The sequence below is a fragment of the Callorhinchus milii genome, unplaced genomic scaffold, assembly GCF_018977255.1.
Source record: "Callorhinchus milii isolate IMCB2004 unplaced genomic scaffold, IMCB_Cmil_1.0 Scaffold7, whole genome shotgun sequence".
In the NCBI taxonomy this organism is placed as follows: Eukaryota; Metazoa; Chordata; class Chondrichthyes; order Chimaeriformes; family Callorhinchidae; genus Callorhinchus; species Callorhinchus milii.
Window position 1 is genome coordinate 6,393,111 of NW_024704748.1, and position 20,280 is coordinate 6,413,390.

The 20,280-nt window shown below is 45.5% G+C and overlaps 1 protein-coding gene across 1 annotated transcript in view; it reads left to right on the plus strand.

Annotated features, from left to right (window-relative positions):
• Positions 1–18,701, plus strand: part of LOC103185885 (rho GTPase-activating protein 22-like) — a 31,817-nt gene extending 13,116 nt beyond the window's left edge. The window contains exons 2-4 of the mRNA XM_007904627.1: positions 7,888–8,087; positions 17,113–17,200; positions 18,640–18,701. Of these exons, the coding sequence (XP_007902818.1) occupies positions 7,888–8,087; positions 17,113–17,200; positions 18,640–18,701 (350 nt within the window). The remainder of the gene's footprint in view (positions 1–7,887; positions 8,088–17,112; positions 17,201–18,639) is intronic.
• The last annotated feature ends 1,579 nt before the right edge of the window (positions 18,702–20,280 follow it).

The following is a 20,280-nucleotide window of genomic DNA, read 5'->3' on the forward strand; positions in this document are numbered from 1 at the left end:
AGAGATCCACCGCCACCCCTGACGTCTGCCTTCGTGATTTATCGATAGTAATCACTCAAGTACTTAATGGTTAGTTTGGAGCAGAATTAATTCAGGGCCAGATAAATAATGCATAAGGGTTTATTTAGCTGGATGTGAGACATCAGTCCCGGGGCTGTCGGAGGGAGTGGATGGCCACAACAGTTTTCACTGGTGCAGCTGACTGCAGGGACGTTATTTAGTACATGGGTAATGGTATCAGTAGGTGCAACAGAGTGTGAGAGAGGCAGCGTGACAGTATGCCGAGTCTCTTAAGCCAGGAGACCAAGGACTGAGAGCATGCTAAGTCCAAAGATAAAACAGGTTCGAAGAGGTAAGTGCAAATTTATTATACCTTCCCTGGTTAAAACCGGCCTCAGCTGCGGACAAAACATAAGGACACGATCCAGTAGTTATAAGATTGTTGGATAGTTGTGTGTATTGCCAACGGTGGGGGAATAAAAGGGTGTTCTCTCATTTTACAATTGTGCTCTATCTAAGGCTAAATCTCCTGCTGATATGGTAACTTTGCTTTTTTTCCCCCCAGCCAGGGGATATTGATTTGCAGCACCAGTTCCGAGTTACAATGTTTTATTCAAAGAGTGAGCAAACAATGCATCCCTGATAAACTGTAAACCGGCAACGCAGCGCAGTCTGCAACAAAGCGATGTGACGAGACAAGCTGGTCCGAGGTGCGAACGGGATGCACCGCTTGCTCATGCTCAGCCCGGATGTCAGGGAGAACTTATAATAAATAATCCTTGCATTTGATATGGCGCCTTATCACGTCATTGAAACATCTCGAAGCACTTCACAGAATATACTGTGGAGTGAATTGATTGTATATTTTGTGGGTGAAATGCTTCAGCCAATTGTTCACAGCACTGACCCACAAACAGTTGTGGATTAAGTGATCATATACACATATATAATATATTTATTATGAGCAATAGCCTTTTTTTGTCAGAAAGGTTCAGATTCTACTTCTGAAGCTGAGAGCAGACAAAGAGTTCAACCTTGTAGTTAGAACTCCTCCGTTTCAGAACTCTTTGCTATAACCTTGCATTTCACGTATCCCTTTTTTGAAACCATGAGATAAGCAGCATGGGTTGTGTGAGGTTTCATCGGACCTCTGTTTTTGGATGTGTGTGTGCGTGTGGGTTTTGTGTGTGTGTGGTGTGTATGTGTTGTAAAAACAGGGAAAGGCTTGTTTTTTTTTGTGTGTGTGTGACACACAGCTCATATAGCTAGACTGGAATCAGACTAATAGCATGGCTTGTTCCAAGGACAGTGACGGGTTGCTTTTGCAGAATAAAGGTTGACCGGCCAGGCAGGAGAGGAGACAAACAGAACTGGAAGGAGATGCTCATCAGTGATGAAATTTTCCAATAGAGTGATCGTAACAGCATTTAACCGCAATGCAATAAGGGTCGAGCTAAAGGACAGTCAGGAGCTCTGCTCTGTCGTGCCGCTGGCTTCCTAATACTTGCCATCAGCACAAAGAAATGCAGAAAATAAAAGTCCTCATCTATTGATTCCTTAGCAATAAAGCATTGATCTGCTGCCGAGGGAATAGACACAAAGCAAGAACTAGTAGTCTTCAGAGATGGAGGTTATAAATAACCAGCAGTGAAATGGATTTGCAGCTCTTGGGTTTCAGCTATCAGTAGAGGAATTTAGCCCGTGAAGGGGTTTTTCTTTAACAGCCTCCTTGTCTCGCACGACCTTGGGTTGTTTAAAAAAAATTGATCATTCACCTCCTGGCATTGGGACAATGCTGTGCACAAACTGTCTGCCGAGTTCTCATGCAAAACACACAGTCACTATACTTTGAGGAGTTTCAACGACGTGATAAGTTCCTGTGTCAAATGCAACAGATTATTAGCATTATTATTATAGGAGGATATATATATATATACACACACACATGTATATTATACCAAATATACTAAATAACTCATAGTGAAATGGATTTGCAGTATTTGGGTAACCTTGGATTTAAACAAGAAAATCCAGTGACGTTGCTGAAGATATGTGTTGGGAAGGCGGGATGGGGGTGAAGCCTCATTGAGACCTACGGCTGACACTGGTGACTGAAAGGTGAAATGTCACCATCCCAAAAGGTTCTTGTTTTCTACAATGAGGGTAGCATTTCTTTGCCCCGCGCAAAAAAGAGCTTTCCAAAGGAAGCCTTTCAATGTCACCCACCCTTCCCAACCGCAAGAGGGGAATTTTTTTTATGAGGAAGATTTGTCACTGAAGCAGCAAAAATGGTACCTTTGCTGGAAAACAAACGCCCAAAGTGGATCACGATGGAAAGCATTCAGAACGCAGGTAACTCCCGTTTCACGGGAGGGCCAAAAAAATAGAAAGGAAAAAGGCACCGGGTTAAATTTGCTTCAAGCTGTTGGAGCGAACGCTTCATATAATAATAATGAAAATAATAATCCTTCCATTTGGTATTGCGCCTTATCACGTGGTCAAAATGTCTCAAACCATTTCACAGTAAACTTGTGTGCTTGGGATGTGAAAGGTGAATGCGGCAGCCAATTTTACGAACTGTAATGTCCGACAAACAGCCACGGAGTGAGTGATTGGCCTATTTTATTTGGGGGATTTGTCAGCCAGGACACCGAGAGAAATTCCTTTCTCTTTTCAAATAGCGTCATGGGATCCTTAACCTCCATCTGAACAGGCAGTCAGGCAGGACCTCAGTTATTGCCTCATCCTAAAGACGGATTATTGACTGCTGTGCAGACAAAACACAGCAGCAAAATCTCACTCTTTTTGAATTGTGTCATGGGGGAGGGGTTCTTTAAACCTTGCATTTTGATCCAGCTAAATAGGCAAACAGGACTATTGTTAACGACATATCTTAGGTCCGGGTCATCTGAAGGAACGGCACCTCTGACAGTGCAGTTTTGGGCCTGAGCGTCAGCCTAGACTGTGAGCCCAAGTCACAGTGCGAGGGCTTGAATTCACTAACCTCTGCCCTGGAGATGGGAGCTGCTACCAGCTGATACAGACCGAATACCTAGCACGGTAACATAGCAATGCGTCTTCAATCAGAAGAGACGATAAACCAAACAGGCAAGACTATAAAAAGGGGCAGCTGGAATCTCAGCCTTTATACACACGGATAATGAATGCGAGAGCGAGGAAATCATGTTAAATTTATATCAGACATTGGTCAGGCTGTACTGTGAGTATTGAATCCAGGCTTGTTGAACTATTTCCGCTAACTATTACCAGTTGCTGCAGGTCAGCCCGTAACTAAATTTAAAAGAGAATTGGATAAATGCTTCAGGAAAAATTGAGATGGGGGAAGTAATTAGCTCCAATAGGGATGCTAGCAGCTGCACAGACACAAAAGGCAGTATTTCTCCCTGGTAAACTTTCTATGAATCTATCGTTGCCCGCTCTGCTTCACAAGTAACTTTTACTGTAACACGCATATTTTGTAGGCAAACGCAGCAGTCAATTTGCACCCGGCAACGTCCCACAAACAGCCACGAAGCGAATGAATGGGCAATAAATAAGTAAAAAGCTGCTTTTCTGCATCAGTGAGTTGCTTAAGTTAGCTCGCTCCCTGTTGTTGGCTTCTAACCCAGTCTGCTTCCTTGACACAACCGAAGAACTCAAGCCAATCTTTGCCTAGACCCTCAGCTCTGCATTTGACAGCTCTTGGTTCCCAGATGACTCCTCCGAACTTCTCTCTCTCTCTCTCTCTCTCTCTCTCTCCCCCCGCCCCAATTCACAGGCGCTCTCTTGCCTGGCTGCATCCAGGCTCCCAAATGCTTCCATTGCAGTCACGATGCAAGTCCCCAGAGGTAGCCTGCAGACTCTGCACCGATGCTCCAATCTCCCTAATTAAGTACTTCCACAGATCCCTGGATGTGCAGCCAAAGCTCCTTAATGACTGTTCCACGCCAGCCATTCCAGGCTCACCTCCCCCTACGCCCTCCCTCACTCCACTCACATTAAAGTGTAGCATCAATATTGTTAGTCTCCAGCAGGGAAGCAGAGCAGAATCAACCATCCCACAGTCCCTTCGCCTCGCACTCCTCCCTTGCTTCCTTCAAGAGTTGTCTCAAGACCCTCCTCTTTGACTGCGCCTTCAGTCACCCTCCCAGCCACACTTTCCCTGTTCTCCACCCTCCTGATCCTAACCTGATCCTAAGCCCCAGCTCGGGTGCAAATCCTTGACTGTCCAGTGCCTTGGAACATCTTCCCATTTGATAGGCTCTGTGTAAATGTAATTTGTTGTTGTGGGTATGAGCCCTCACATCGGGACTTTGAGCTCAACGTCTACTGTGCAAGGCAGGAACAGTGCTGCATGGTCAAAGGTACCGGCCTTGGGATGAGATTGTAAACCCATGTTCCTGTCTGCCTCTTTAGGTGGACATTAAACATTTCACGGCACTGATCCTCCTGCTGTTTTGGCTAACAATTCCTGCATCTCCAAATAAGACTGGTCATTCTATTTGTGGGATATTGCTGCACGCAAATTGGCTGCAGGGTTGGCCCACAAAATACACAGCTAGTGCACTTCACAGTGAATCCAATGAAGCACTTTGAGATGTCCTCCCGACGTGAAAGGCGTCATACTGAAGGATTGTTATTACGGGAGTCATGTAGCGTATTGGTTGGAGCACTCGCCTCACAAGCGAGAGGACCCATGTTCAAATCCACGAGCAAAGTGAATCCTTAGGCAAGATTCCTTACTCCACATGCCACTGTTTATCTGGCAAGTAGGAACCCGGTTGTTAGTCGATTGGCTGATCGTTTTCTGGGGGTAATAATCTCTTCAAAATATATATTTTTTAAATTTGGTCACTCAAATCACGACTGTTTGTGGGTCATTGTTGTGCGCAATTGGCTGCGCGTTTCACCCATAAAATATACAGTCAATGCACCTTACATTCTGTGAACCGCTTTGAGACATCTTGAAGACATGATGAGGCGCTATATTTAAATGCAAAGAATATTATTATTTTCCCTCTCACCACCCTCTGGGTAAGGAAGTTCCTCTGAAAGTCCCTTTGACAACTGTTACTCACGATCTTATTTTTAGGCCCCTTGTTCTAGACTCAGCAAAAAGAGGAAACAACTTATTATTGGCCACTTTATCGACATGACACATTGTTTGAAGGCTGCAATGTTCAACGAGACCCGACAGTAAATTCCTCATAAAACAGCACAATCTTTGTGAAAAGGTCCTTGGAAACCCTTCAGTGGTGGTTTGGGCGAAATAAATAGAACCATCATTATTGCCACTCAAAGTCAAGCACCAGTGACTTAATGACACATTTTCAATGGGATTTCTTTCATGCTTGTTTATGTGAAAGCAATGTCCCTCGGATAGAGAATCCAAGGTCCCCTGAGGAGCACAGAATCGTGTGCTGGTCCTTCACTTTCATTGACCCAGTCATCAATAGCTTCCCATTGATTGCACACACCAGCATCTCCTATAAGATGCTTTGTTCACCCAGCCATTGGACTGTGCCCCATCCCCTTCAGACGGGTGAGCAGGTCAAGTCACCTTTGAGACACAGAGGTCACCAGGCCAATTGCCCAACACAAGATTTGATTAATAAAGAGCCCACACGTCTAGAAGATCTATCCTAACACAAGGTACATTATCTGGACAGGGCTTGCTATGTGTAATTGGCTGCCACGTTTCGCCCACAAAATAATTCATTTTACTATATATTCTGTGAAGCACTTTGAGGCGTCTCAACGCCGTGATGAGGCTCTATATCAAATGCAAGTGTTATTAACCTTATAACCAAGTCTGATCACTATTGTGCATTGCCCTTTGATTATTCTGAACTTGTATTGGAAGAAGCGAACAAACAAGTTATGAAACGCCCTTCGCGTACGATGAAAGCCAATTTGCACACAGCAATGTCCCCCAAACAGCTGTGTCGTGAATGACCAATTTTAACTGGGAGATTGTTGGGTCAGACACCAGGAGAAACTCCTTTCAATGGATCTTTAAGGTCCACCTGAATGGGCAGACAGGACCTCAGTTTAATGTCTCATCCGAGGGATGTCGCCTCCGATAATGCAGCGCCCCAACACCCCCCACTCACCCTCCCCCCCACCCCCGGCAATGCACTGGAGTGAGACACCAGAGAAGCTGAATACAAACAAGTTGTCTCTCAGCATGAGGCAATGCCTTCAGAACAGGAAGAGGAAGGGGACTGGGGGAAATTGAGACTAAACATATTTCTTGAAAAACTGCCGCAGACGAGCAGACAGGAAAGATGACTGAATTCCTCAGCAGATTTTCACTCGGCTGACTGTGCTGAATAAGCACCGCACACCCTTTTCATAATGATTTTCCGTATAAATACACTAGAAGTACTAATGGAGGTTTTAACAGTGAATAAAATGCTTTTTTGGCAGAGACTGTAGAGCTTTTTTGGCACTGTGTATGATCAGAACATTTCAGCTAAGTCACATCAATTACATGAAAGAAGAGACCCATAATCATTCAATAGAATTCTTGTTTCAAGATCTTTTTCACTAACTGTTTCCGACCATGCTTCTTCCAAAGGCTTGGTGAGCTATATCAGGTGCCAAGTCTAAATCCTGCACTTTGCTGGTCAATTGGGCGAGCGGTTTATGTCAATCAGGCTCAGTCAGTAGCCCTGCCGCATTTGTCAAAAAATACACAGTCACTACACTTTACAGTGAAGTCCTGTGAAGCACTTTGAGACATCCTCCCATGTGAAAGCACTACATTGGAATTTCAGCCTAACCAATATGAGTTCTAAGTATCGATGCGAGGTAAGAGTGAGAGTGAGACTCAGCCAGGCTGACAACTTAGGAGAGTTGGGAAATAAAGTTGCTAAAAGGGTATGGAGAAGACAAACGATTAAAAAAATCTGTCATAATATTAATAATAATCCTTGCATGTAATGCAACGCCTTATCACGTTGTTGAAACGTCTCAAAGCGTGTCACAGAATATACTGTAAAGTAAATTAACTGTGTATTTTGTGGGCAAAACCCAACAGCCAATTGCACGCAGAGGTGTCCAATAGTCGTGGATTGAGCGACCAAATATATAACAGCAATAGTCATGACCGAATAAACTGATAGAACAGGCTCGATGGGCTGAAAGGAATCTTCCTGTTCCTATTGTGCCACTTAAATGGGGTCAGGCATGTCTGAGAGTCCTGGGCGAAGACTATACAGAATGGGCCTGGAGCTATCTTGTGCATCTTTAATGGGATGAATTCCATTAGGAATCACCAATAGTTGCATTGTTACCTTAGCATCTGCGGGTCGCCTGAAATATTCATTGGCCGAATCACTGAACCAACCTACCTCAGCGTTAGAAAACTCCGAGCTTCATACTGATACACGTCGGGACTCAAACAACCGACTGTCATTGTCGGACTCATATCTGGCTCAGTTGTCAATCGTCTGGTGCATCCTAGAGTGTGGCTGGTCTGAATTGCTCTAGAGCAGCACGCACCAAAACAGGACTTTAGGATGCACCAAGACATCCCAAAGTAAACCCAAATCAACACGTTAGGATGAACCAATATGGTAGAACAAGAGGATGTAAGGTTTAGAGTTACAAAGGGCAATTTCAGGACAGGCACTGCCAAGGTTTACTGAGGGTAATTAATGGCTGGAACAGATTGCCAGGAAAGGTGAGAACAGAAGGGTCTTCTTCACTGAGCCTCACAAATTTCCCTCGGCAAGCGAGGCAGCCTTGCAGACCATCTGTGCCGTGCGCGTGAGAACGACTGAATTCTGTTACAATGCAAGGTCTGATTTTATGTGGGGTGGTGGTGGGGGAAGAGTGTCAGTCCCGTAAAATTCGCTGGTAACCTTGACTTTCTGCCCCCAGCCCGGTCAAAAAGCATGGTGGTGGGAGAGAACACCGGGAGCTCTAGCCGGCCGTCCTCACCCAGTGTGATGGAGCGAACGTTGAAATCAGGTTGGCTGAAGAAACAGAGGAGCATCATGAAGAATTGGCAGCAGCGCTGGTTTGTGCTCAGAGGAGAGCAGCTCCACTACTATAAGGACGAGGATGAAAACAAACCCCAGGTGAGGACAAAGGAGTCGCGGCTCGCAAGCGAGAGACCTGGGTTCGATTCCCGGGCAAGGGCGAAATGTTGGGCAAGTTTCCTTACTCCACATGCTTCTGTCTACTTGGCAGTAAGTAGGAACCCCGGATGTTAGTCGATTTGCGGATCGCTTCTCCGGGTGTAATACTTCTTTCAGAAAAAAATAATAAAAATAAATTGGTCACTCAATCCACAATTGCTTGTGGGATGCTGCCGTGCACAATTGGCTGCTGCGTTTCGCCCACAAAAATGCACGGTCAATTCACTTTACAGTATATTCTGTGAAGCGCTTTGAGACGTCTCGAAGGCGTAGCAAGGCGCTATATCAAACGCAAGGATTATTATTATCTCATGAGAAATCATGGTGGGATTAACAATGTAGCGCTCTCGAGCCCCACGTCGGGACTGTGAGCTCACACCCCCTCAGGCTGACACTCCAGAGCAGTGCTGGGGGTCAGCTGCTCTGTAGGAGGTGACGTTCTTTGGATGAGACGTTAAAACTGAGGTCTCATCATACCTGTTCAGTGCTCCTCACCCACACTGCCTTCAGATACTCTCTTCCTCAATCCCTCCGCCTCACCTTCCCACGACCACCCCGCCCCCTTTCCCAGCTCAGACTCCCACTCTGTTTTTGTGCAGTTCTTTGTATAGGCAGCTGTGTAATTGTTATTGTGGGCGGGTTGCTGAAGACAAAACCAAACCAGGAGCAATTGCCCTTGGCCGTAAAAGCACCGCAAGCTGAAAGCCCATCGTGCAAAGCGTTGTGTATTTGATCTTCAATATCTTCAGGGCGGGCTGAGAGAGCAGGGCAGGGCGAAGGCTGGCTTATTGAATTAACTTCATCACCTCGGCAGCACTCCATCTATAATGGGCGGATTGACTGACGCATGTACAAAGTGTCAGGATATTGCCAGGTGCCGGGTCAGTGTGTGATGGGGATTGCTATTCTTCTGCATGAGGTAATGCTACCATTAAAGATTGATAGGGGAGCGGAGGCCAGACTTGCAATGCAATCACGATGCATTAAGGAGAAGGCTCTTTTTTTGTATTCATTGAACAAGAGGGAGGGCTTGAGTTCGGATCTCTGTTGTTGGCTGACGCTTGGGATAAGTGCTGCGCTGAGCTGCACTGCGTCCTTTTATTTCCGCACTGCTTGGCGCCATAGCACTCGGCACGAGAACTGAGTAGCGACGATGAACAGATACAAGAGGGGAAGCAGCTTAAAACAGAAAAAAAAAACAATCGTCAATCCTCGCATTCGATACTGCCCTGATAAGATCGAAACGACTCAAAGTGCTTCACAGAGGATTGCAGTCAAAGGCAGCAACTGTGTACTTGTTAGGGTAAATCAATTTCAAACCAAGGAGACAGAGGGCCAGAGGTTAAAGTTGAGGAGTCACATAGGATCAGAGCTTAAAGTTCAGGGCCATTCAGCTATTAATATATTCATGATTTTATTGGTAGGGAGGTCCTATGTTTGGGGGTGTGCAGGTTGAACATCCGCCAGATGATTTTTTGGGCAAATACGAGCTGACCTGAAGAGTGTGCTTTCACAATTGACGTGTTGAAGCAGCTAGTGATGGCTGACCAGCCAAACATACCTCTCCTTTTGAGGCTCAGTGAGAAACCAGGTACGTTTATGGCAGGCCAGTAAATTAATGCAAAAGTATCCCACTGACATACATACAAACAGACAGACAGACAAATGGTATAATGTAAATATACGTAAATGTATATAATATAATAATAATAATACTAGTAATCCTTGAATTTGATAATATAGCGCCTTATCATGTCTTCGAGACGTCTCAAAGTGGTTCACAAAATATACTGGAAAGAGAATTGACTGTGTAATTTGTGGGGAAAATATTAATAATAATGAGACGTCTCAAAGCCCTTCACAGAAAAAAACTGTAAAGTGAATTGACTGTGTATTTTGTGGGCGAAAAGCGGCAGCCAATTGCACACCGAGTTGTCCCACAAACAGTCGTGGATTGAGTGACCAAATATATATGTATATATAATATATATATTATAAATGACAGTCCTTACGTTTGTCATACAGCTTTTGAATTGGGAGAACATCCCACGTTCGGCTTCACAGAATTTACTGTAACGTCCACAAGGGGGAAAGAAAGAGCTACATAAATCGAGACCCAGGAGGAATTTCTCCCAGAATGTACCGGATGAAATTTGGGTGTTTCTTTGTTTAATACGGCCACTCCTGGGATGAGTCCTATTTCCACGTTGTTCAGTACACAAAGACACAGCAGGGAGTGTGTGTAACCCTGGCCATCTCAGCCAGACACTGAAAATGTATGTGACAGAACAGCATACACTTGGTGTTCACCACTCAGGATAAGGGTTAGTTAAGTGTCGGCTTCGTAAACTGGGTCAGACAGACAGACGAGGCTTGCTCTACTTTCACTAACAGTAGTTGTGGACAGGGCGTCTCGCACTGACAAGACAATACAAATATAATATGCATAATTGTGTATAATATATATTTTAAATAATAGTCCTTGCATTTGATTTAATAATAATCCTTGCATTTGATGTAGCACCTTATTACGTCACTGAGACGTCTCAAAGTGCTTCACAGAATATACTGTAAAAGGGACTGACTGTATATTTTCTGTATATATTTGTGTATATTTCAAAAGTGAAAAAAGAGCTTTCTCATTGGGAGAACAACTCACATTTGCTTCACGGGATTTACTGTAAAGTGGTGGGACTGCATATTTGGAGACAAATGGAACAGGCAATTTAAGCACAGCTTTGTCCCACAAACAGCCGTGAAGTGAATGAACAATTTTAACTGGGGGCCTATTGGCCAGGACACGAGCAGAAACTCCCTTATCTTTTTGAATAGTGCCATGGAATCTTTAATGTCCAGCTGAACGGGCAGATGGGATCTCAGTTTAATGTCTCATCCAAAGGACTGTAGCTCCCCCTAACATTGCATTAGAGTGTCAGCCTAAAATGTGAGTTCAAAGTTCCTGATGTGGGGCTTAAACCCACAAGCATGAGACTCAGGTGAGAGAGAGGTACCAGCTGAGGAAGGTTGGCACAAGACACAATGGGCATCTTAAATTCAGAAACTCCTGATAGATAGAGAGAGAGAGAAAGAGAGAGAGAGCTGTTTGTGAGATATTGGTATATGCAAACCGGCTGCTGTGTTCGCCTGCAGAATACACTTTATAATAAATTCGGTGAAGCGGTTTGAGACGCCTCAACGACGTTAAGGTGCTATATCAAAAGGATTTTTTTTATTATAATAATTATTAAAGTGTAAGTTATTGTTGTTGAAAAACTGCAACACTGATCTGTGTTCGACAGAAAAAATGCATTCATGTTCCCCCGACGTATCCCATGCATAATTCAATAGAAGTCTCCTTAACTGGGTTACAATATAAATGGGGACATCTGAGTGGAAGAAGTATGTCTCAGACTAACAGCACGACAGTTTAATGGGAGCTCTGGGTTTGCTCTTCATCACAGCACCGAAATTCAAGGCAAATTGGTCTCACAGGCTAAGAGGAGGTGAAATTTCAGCTCTCGTTTTGTACGTTATAATCCTACAATAATCCTTGCGATTGACGCAGCCCCTTGCACGCTCGGAATCTCTGTGAGTGCTTCACAGCATATGCTGCAACAGGTACTGACTGTGTGTTTTGTAGGTGAACGCAGCACCCAATTTGCACACAGGCAATGTGCCACAAGTAGCCGTGAAGTGAACGGCCAATTTGATTTGGGGAATCGTTGGCCAGGGAGAGAGGAACTCCCTTCCCTTTTCAATTAGTGCCGCGGGATCTTTAATGTCCACCCGAACAGGCAGACAGGACCCTGGTTCAACGTCTCAACCGAAGAATGGCACCTCCGACAATGCAGCACAACCCCCAGCACTGCACCCGAGCGTCAGCCTGGACAAGGCGAGTTCGAAGTCCCGACGTGGGACTTGAACCCGCTAACTTCCAACTCAGAGGCGAGAGTGCTACCAAGTGAGCCAGGCTGACGTTTGCTTTGTGGAGGTGGGGGCAAACGGGCAAAGATAAAGCATTTGGCTTCTGGCCTCCCCCTTGGGAATTGTCTGCATATTATCCCTTTGGAACAATCCCTCCAGTCGGCGCTGGGATGATCAGGTTTAACTACTACAGCAGATCAGTTCTGCAGGGAGAGGCGGCTCTGATTTCATTTAACTGGACAAACGCCGCCTTTTATTACTCAAGAGTGCGACAGTGCAGACAGCAAAGCTGAGGATTCACTTTTAATACATAGATCAATTGCAAGGCAACCAAGGTTACTGCTGCGGAGTGCAACCAAACCCTCTGAAACAGCACACTGAAAGAACCTAACTACCCGGTAAAAATCTGCGTGTCAAATATAGGACACTTCCTGACAGAAGACAGCTCAGATCACAAGGTCGGGTCTGGTGAAGAAGGCCCTTCGGCCTATATGATCTCATCCTTCCAGAAATACTCACCCCATCGTCTTTTTCGAGCTACATCTCCACCTCACTGAGGTGAAGGATCCCATATGCAGACATGGCTTTATCTAGCCCCGTGTTCCTTGGTATCAAATACAGCAAAACTCGTCTTAGCTTTATAAATCATATCATCGGGTATGATTAAGTCGTAGATCCACCCGAGGCCCATTCAGTTTCCTCGCCAAACCACTTTGATTTTGTTGCACTACTCGTATCAAACACTTATCACGTATCGCCCCTCCCCTTCCATTTGCCGCCTGCATTGAATTACGTATGCACAGGGTAGATCATTGATTAAATCGGATTTTATACAACTTATACAGTTTGTCTGCAACTTGGACTTTGCGTAAGTCATATTAAATGTTATGGTCCCGACTGATACGCCTTATGTGAGTAGCAAATGTCAGAACCTTACCTGAGAGACTAGAATTTAACAACCCGTTGTCTGTCCCCTGAAGTCAGCCGGCCACGGCTTTGTGCCTTAAACCTGGTCTCGCTGACATATCTTGGTGCCACCATTCCTGTGGTCCTGTGTTTGGATTTCACTTCAATGGGTGGGTGGCCTTTGTGGAATTCTGCAACACACACAAAGAGGAGACTGGTTAATCACAGGCATTAAAGGCCCATTATCTTTGTGACAAATGTAAATAATAACACCTGCATTTAATGTAGCACCTTATCATGTCGTTGAGACGTCTCAAAGCGCTTCACAGAATATACTCCAAAATGGATTGACTGTGTATTTTGTGGGCGAAATGCGGCAGCCAATTGCGAACAGCAGTGTCCGGTGGATTGAAAGACTAAATTATTATTATTTTTTTTGAAGGGATTATTACCCACTGGAAAGCGATCTGCCAAATGACTATCAACCAGATTCCTACTTACTGCTAGGTAAACCGAGGCGTGTCAGGAAACCGCAAACATCACAATGCACTTTGCTACAAACTGGCTGCGTGACCTGCAGGAGAGAAATTCCATCTGGGTCTAGATTTACACTATTTAGGTTTGTCTACAAAGTTTGTCTGGCAGCGATTCCTATGAGGTTCTTTGAGATGTCCTCCCAATTTGCTGTCAAGTGTAGTGACTGAGATTTGTTGGGCAAACACTGCAGCTAATTTGCACACTGCAATGTCCCACCAACAGCCATGAAGTGAATGATCAGTATTATCTGGGGGCCTGTTGGAAAGGGCCCTGTGAGAAACCAGGCAAAAGGGACCTTGGTGTATTGTCTAAACCAAGCAATGCAGCATCCCCCCCCCCCCCCACTCCCCAGTACTTCATTGGAGTGTCAGCCTTGACTATGTGAGTTCCAAATCCTGATTTGGGGCTTGAATCAACAACCTTCTGACTCACAGAGGGCTACCAACTGAACCAGGCTGATAGTGGCTGCAAGCTTTAAAGTGGACACACCTTTGGGATGTGACGTATATCTTTACGTCTACCTGAACAGGCAGATGGGAACTCAATTTAATGTCTCAGCATTGCATTGGAGTGTCAGCCTAGACTACTTGACTTGTAAGTCCCAACGTGAGGCTTGAACTCACAACCAGAGCGCAGTCACTGCATATTCGTAAGCAAATGCAGCAGCCAATCTGTGTTCAGCAATATGAGACTCAGAAGGCGAGAGTACTGCCAACTTCTCTGTTAACCTTCCCTGCTGACATACAAACAGCCCAAATCTCTTAAGTCTCTTTTTGTAGTCGATTATAAGATCAGCCACGAAAGAAGCAGGCTCGGTTGGCTGAATGGCCTCTTTCTATTACGAAATTTCTCAATAAGGAAACCTATCAAGCCAGACCACAACGAAACCCCATCAGTAGCTTCCTCAATCCGAGCCTTTCTGAGAATGCAAACTCCCTCCTCATCTTCAGCCCATTTGATCTCATTCCTCCAGAATACCCAACCTAACATTCTTCCCACAATAAGCGCTTTGAGACGCTCTCCTGGAGTGAAAGGAGGGTTAAGAGGCAAACCGAAAATGTGTTGTAGAAGCTCGTGACATAGAAATGCACACTAATCAAACCTCGCCTTCCTCATTCCTAAACTAGTCAAACACACACTCGCAAGACCAAGGAGGAGGGGGATATGGCAGCTCTTGACATTGTCGTGACAATCGCACGGAGATCAGATCGACTATGGGAATCAACCACTCACTTGTCCCCCGGCCTCTGGCTCGACATTCTTGGATCTCACGATCTGAATGTCTGAATCCAAACCGGAAATGAGCAACTCAGATCACGTTGTCGACTAAACATTCCTCTTTTCTGCCCCGGTTCCTCACTCTCACTTTGTTTGAGATCCTGGTTATAAGACCACATCTGTTTGCGGGGGGTTGGGGGGGAAGGAGGAGGAGGGAAGGGAATCAGCAAGAATTCAGTCAGGAAGTCTTTCCATAAGGCCTTTTAATGATGGAGCAGTTACTGAGAGGCATCTCTCCCTCCCTCTCAATCTCTCTTTCTCTTCCTCACTCTCAGTCTCTCTCGTCCCACCTTTGCACGCTCCCAAAACAGATTTGGATGAAGAGGGCCCGTTAAACTCAATGTGAAACCCTGCAGTAAGCAGATTAGACATGCTCTTCACAGTAAAATCTGCTGTCCAGCATGCAAAAATACAAAATGCAGTATCCTCGTTGCTATTTTGAGGTCGCAGACCCAGTGCGTTAGTCACTTGGTGACTTCTTGGCCAGCTCAGATACTTTGTGGTTTAGCTTTGCTTTTCCCCATTTCTGCATTGCTAACTGAATGGAATTTGAGAGCCAGGCTTGTATGAACACCAAACAAGTGAGAGGAGAGCTCCCTCTCTCTGTTAGTTTTGTAGGTTCCTGTGTCACTGTGGAGTTCTTGCATTGATTTCGTGTTGTTCGAGTTCAAGCGCTTGGTTTCAAGGCAGTCTGTTAAGAGTGTCAAGACAGGGATCTGGTAAGGGTATCAATAGAGGTGATCAGTAAGGGTATCAATAGAGTTAGGTGCCCCTTCCCAGACACTGACCATCTCGGTGATCGAGTGGGCAAGACAAGCTCCAACGCAACCGGCAATTCTGTGCTTTGCCGAATGGCCACTGGAGGTCAACCAAGAGCAAGTCCGAAGAGACGTTGGGTTTGATTTTGCCTTATCCCAGTGGGGGCTGGAGCCCTTATCCAGTGTTTTCCTGGGGGTTAGTATGAGGAGACTCAGCAGAGCAAAGGTCAAACCTGCACTCTCAACCTCTGAGTGCCGTAACAGGGTGCGAGAGAGCAAAACCTTGTGATGTCATTTTACGAGAAACTAGAGACGGATCTTCAGTGAATGCCGACAAGGCAGAGATCATTTCCCATCACACTTCTACCTTCCTCATTTAAACAGCTGGTGCTTCAAGGAGGAAGGTAGCAGCAGAATGTCACTTCCGAGTCAAGCACGCTGAATATCTCTACCAGTGGTGACCAACCCTTTTGGTTGACCAACAAAATAGCATGTATTTATGCCGGAAATCGTGAAATATTCAAGGGAGAAGCATTTATTTTGATCTATACAATTTACACTGATCTATACAATTTCTGTTTTCACTCAAGTCACGCACCAAATCCATTCACAGTCACCCAACGGTTCCACACAAGCAATTCACAACACCCCCACCAGCCCACCCCAGCCGTCCACTGCACCCGTATAAGTGTGGGGTTTCACGCACTGGTTTCACTCCTCTCCATTATGGAGTCCTGTAATAATAATAATAATAATCTTTGCATTTGATATAGCGCTTTTCATGTCGGGAATGCGCTTCACATAACACACTGTAAAGTGAATTGACTGTATATTTGTGGGCGAACGCGGCAGCCAATTGCGCACAGCAATGTCCCTCAAACAGTCGTAGATTGAAAATGACCAATTTATTATTGTTTTTGGTTTTGGAGGGATTATTGTTAGGCGTGTGGAGTAAGGAAACTTGCCCAAGGTTTGGCCCTGCGTGGAATTGAACTCAGGTCTCTCACTTGCAAAGCGAGTGCTCTAACCACTGAGCTACAGGATTCCACAGTGTAGCTCAGTGGTTAGAGCACTCGCCTTGCAAGCGAGAGACCTGGGTTTGATTACAGGCAGGGCGAAACGTTGGGAAAGTTTCCTTACTCCACGCGCATGCCTCTGTTTACATAGCAGTAAGTAGGAACCTGGTTGCTAGTCGATTGACAGATCGCTTTTTCGTGAGTAAATAGCGATTCCTTCAAAAAAATATTAACAATAAATCAGTCACTTCAATCCACAACTGTTTGTGGGACACTGCTGTGCGCAATTAGCTGCCGCGTTTCGCCCACAAATATACAGTCAATTCACTTTTCAGTATATTCTGTGAAGCGCTTTGAGACGTCTCGAAGACATGATAAAGCGCTATATCAAATGCAAGGATTATTATTATTATTATATCAAATGCAAGGATTATTATTGTTATTACTCTTATTATTCGTCAATTCTGTCGCAGGTCAGGCATATCAAGGGATGCTCTAGTGCAGAGTATGTCACTGTAATCACTGGAGATTTGTTTCTTTCCATAGGGTTCAATCCAACTACAAGGCAGTCAAGTCAATGAATTTACAGCCAATCCGGAGGAACATGGCAAACATCTGTTTGAGATTGTCCCAGGTAAGATCACCGTAACATACAATATTTACCTTGGGTTGGATTGTAGGTACCACTACCATAGTGTACAACACTGCTACCTTTAGTCATGTTTTAGGTACGGTCACTATAGTGTACAATACCGTTACCTTCAGTCATGTCATAGTTCCAATCACTGTACTGTCCGATGCTGTCATTTTGCTGCACAGGGGATCATGCGATTGCGGTTTACAGTCGTTTTGGTTGAGAACACTGAGATCTCACCTAGACTTGTTTCTGGCTGGGGCTTTGTTCTTTCACACCCCAACAAAAGCATTTCATTTTTATCGATCCATTTCACTGCAGAGCCAGCGGTAGTTAGCACGCCCAGAGGCTTCCAGGCCCCGTGCAGGGTTAGGTAACAACCTGGGAAAGAAGCTGATTCACCTCTGCCGGCTTCATGCCACCCCTTATAAGAAATAATACAAATAATAAGCCTTGCATTTGATATAGTGCCTTTCAGACGGGGACAACATTCCAAAGCAACAACAACAACTTGCATTTATACAGCGCCCCTTACACTTGGTAGCATCTTGGAGCACTTCACTCCTTCCGAAAGATGTCACAGGATCTTTAAAGTCCACCCGAACTTGGTTTAACATCTCACCCGAATGCAGCACTCCCCCCAGCACTGCAATGGAGTGTCAGCCTACATTGTAGGAGCTCCAAGTCGCACGCTTGAACCCACAACCTTCATACTCGAAGATTGACTGAGCCAGGCTGACACCTAAGACTTCAATTGCAGAACGTGACTCTGTGTCAACCCAAATAAGTGGCCCAGAAAGGACTTGCTGTCTGGTGCGGTTAGTGAAGATACAGATGGAATGAGAAGCAGATTCATCCATCAAAGCACATTAGGCCCAAACCTGTCCAAATGCTGTTTCTGAAGAAATCTTAATTGATACTAAGTTTCAGGCTAAACTTCAGCTGGATGTTGTCGGAAAGGAAGAAAGCCTTCAAGTTCAAAGGCGTGTGTGGCACTAGGACATAATGTAACATGGCATTTGTTCTGGTGAGGTAAGGAGCAATATTGGAGAGCCACTGTAAAGCCTGTGACATGCTGGAAATGCACAGCATCTCCATGCCCCAGTGATAGCAGAGCTCAGCTCAATGTTTTTGTTGTGACCCCAAATGTTGTGACCATTTCTTCCTCGTTTCACATTTGTCCCTTTGAAGAATCTTCCCGTCACTGAGCCTTCAGTCACTGTGCCCACATCCTTTCCCTAAACCACTCTGCCTCACACTCACTCTGCCCTTCACCAGATCTCCTTCCCTGTTGTCAAAACCTATTCCGAAAACAAATCACCTCTTGGACCGATTCTATCCTGAACCAATCTTGGTATGTCTTGGTGAAAGATTCTCTAAAAAGTTCAAACACCCCAGAGGATTGACGCAGGCATAATGTTCTGCACAATGTCCTGCAGGGAAATGGGTGATAGACATATTGTCTGTCTGCATCTGCAACTGCCCCGAGCCTCGCTGGTGAATGACAGGCTGCACGACTGAGGAACAAGCGAGTTTTAGCCAGAAAACACTCCAAAACACAGCCATGGTTCACAGCTCGCACGTTCATGCGTGTTGTATCCATGATTTATATAACTAAAGAAGAATTTGGTCACTCAACCCACGACTGCTTGTGGGACGCTGATGTGCGCAATTGGCTTCCGCGTTTCGCCCACAAGCCATACAATCAATTCACGGGACAGTATCTTCTACGAAGCACTTGGAGACGTCTCAACAGCGTGATAAGATGCTATATCAAATGCAAGGATTATTATTATATTATCCCCCTTCCCCAAGAAATGTCCTGCTGTTTTGCTGTGCACTTGGCAGATACACCAGCTGCGCTGTGCGGATTTCAAACCACATTAGTCGCAAACTGACAATGAAATTGACAGCAGCTCGGAGCCTGTGTAAGGAATATGACAAAGGGTCATTCAGAGTGACTACAGAAGACCTGCCAGCATTCTTACGAATCTCCAGGGGATTGCAGGTCAAAGAACCAATCCCCATTGGTGCTGCCCTTTTTGTGTGTGTGTGTGTGTGTGTGTGTGTGTGTGGAACGTCTTCAGACACTGCTTGAGTCGTCAATAAATGTTTTCTCATGTTACGTGACAGCAGCAAGGGTCCGGGGTTAGGTACACTCGGCGATGAATTGCATGTTGCACACGTTTAAAGCCTTCAATACCAATCACTCTCAAAGAGACTTGTGTCGGCTACCGCCTCTTGGCCATTTTGGTCTTTTACCGCAGAGAGAGTAAGCCTCTCGCTTGCTACCTTCACCACTCACAGCCCAGTCATCAAGAGTTCAAAGCTCACGTCGTTTTAGGGCACTGATTTTTTTTACTTGCTTTGTTTTTGAGAGCAGACTGATCAGTGCCAGCCCGGACCACTGTTATTCGGAGATCGTTGCTGGAAGGTCTTGTATACACGTGTGTAATGGAATGTGTACGTGTGTACCCACGGGTGTGTATGCCTTACTTACAAAACACAGTCACGACCCTCTACACTGGACACCAGGCTCCAGGGTCAAATGCAAGGATCGCACCTAAGCGGTCTGTACGGCTTTGAATAACCCTCGCCATCTCCACTGCCTCTGCAGCACAAAGCATAGCCACTAGGTGGCAGCCTTTCTTTGCAAATAACGCAGCACAAAGCAGAAACTTCGCAGCTGCTTCTGGAAAGGAGATGAGGAGGATTTCACAGTCATCATGTTAACAACAACTACAACAACAAGATTACATTTGTACAGCGCCTATCACGTCGGGAGGATGTCCCAAGGCGCTGGACAGAGTATAGCATTTCTGACCCGAGCTGGGGTCAGGAGGGGAAGGGAGGGTTGGGGATGGCGGGTGGCCGATGGCATAGTTGAAGAGGAGGGTCTTGAGGCGGGACTTGAAGGAGGCTAAGGAGGGGGCGAGACGGAGTGACTGGGGGATGGAATTCCAGAGGTTGGGGGCAGAGTGACTGAAGGCTCTCCCGCCAATGGTGGGGCGGGTGGGACGTGGAGCAGACTGAGCGGATGGAATGGGCGGGGTGGTAGGGGGTTAGGAGGTCGCAGAGGT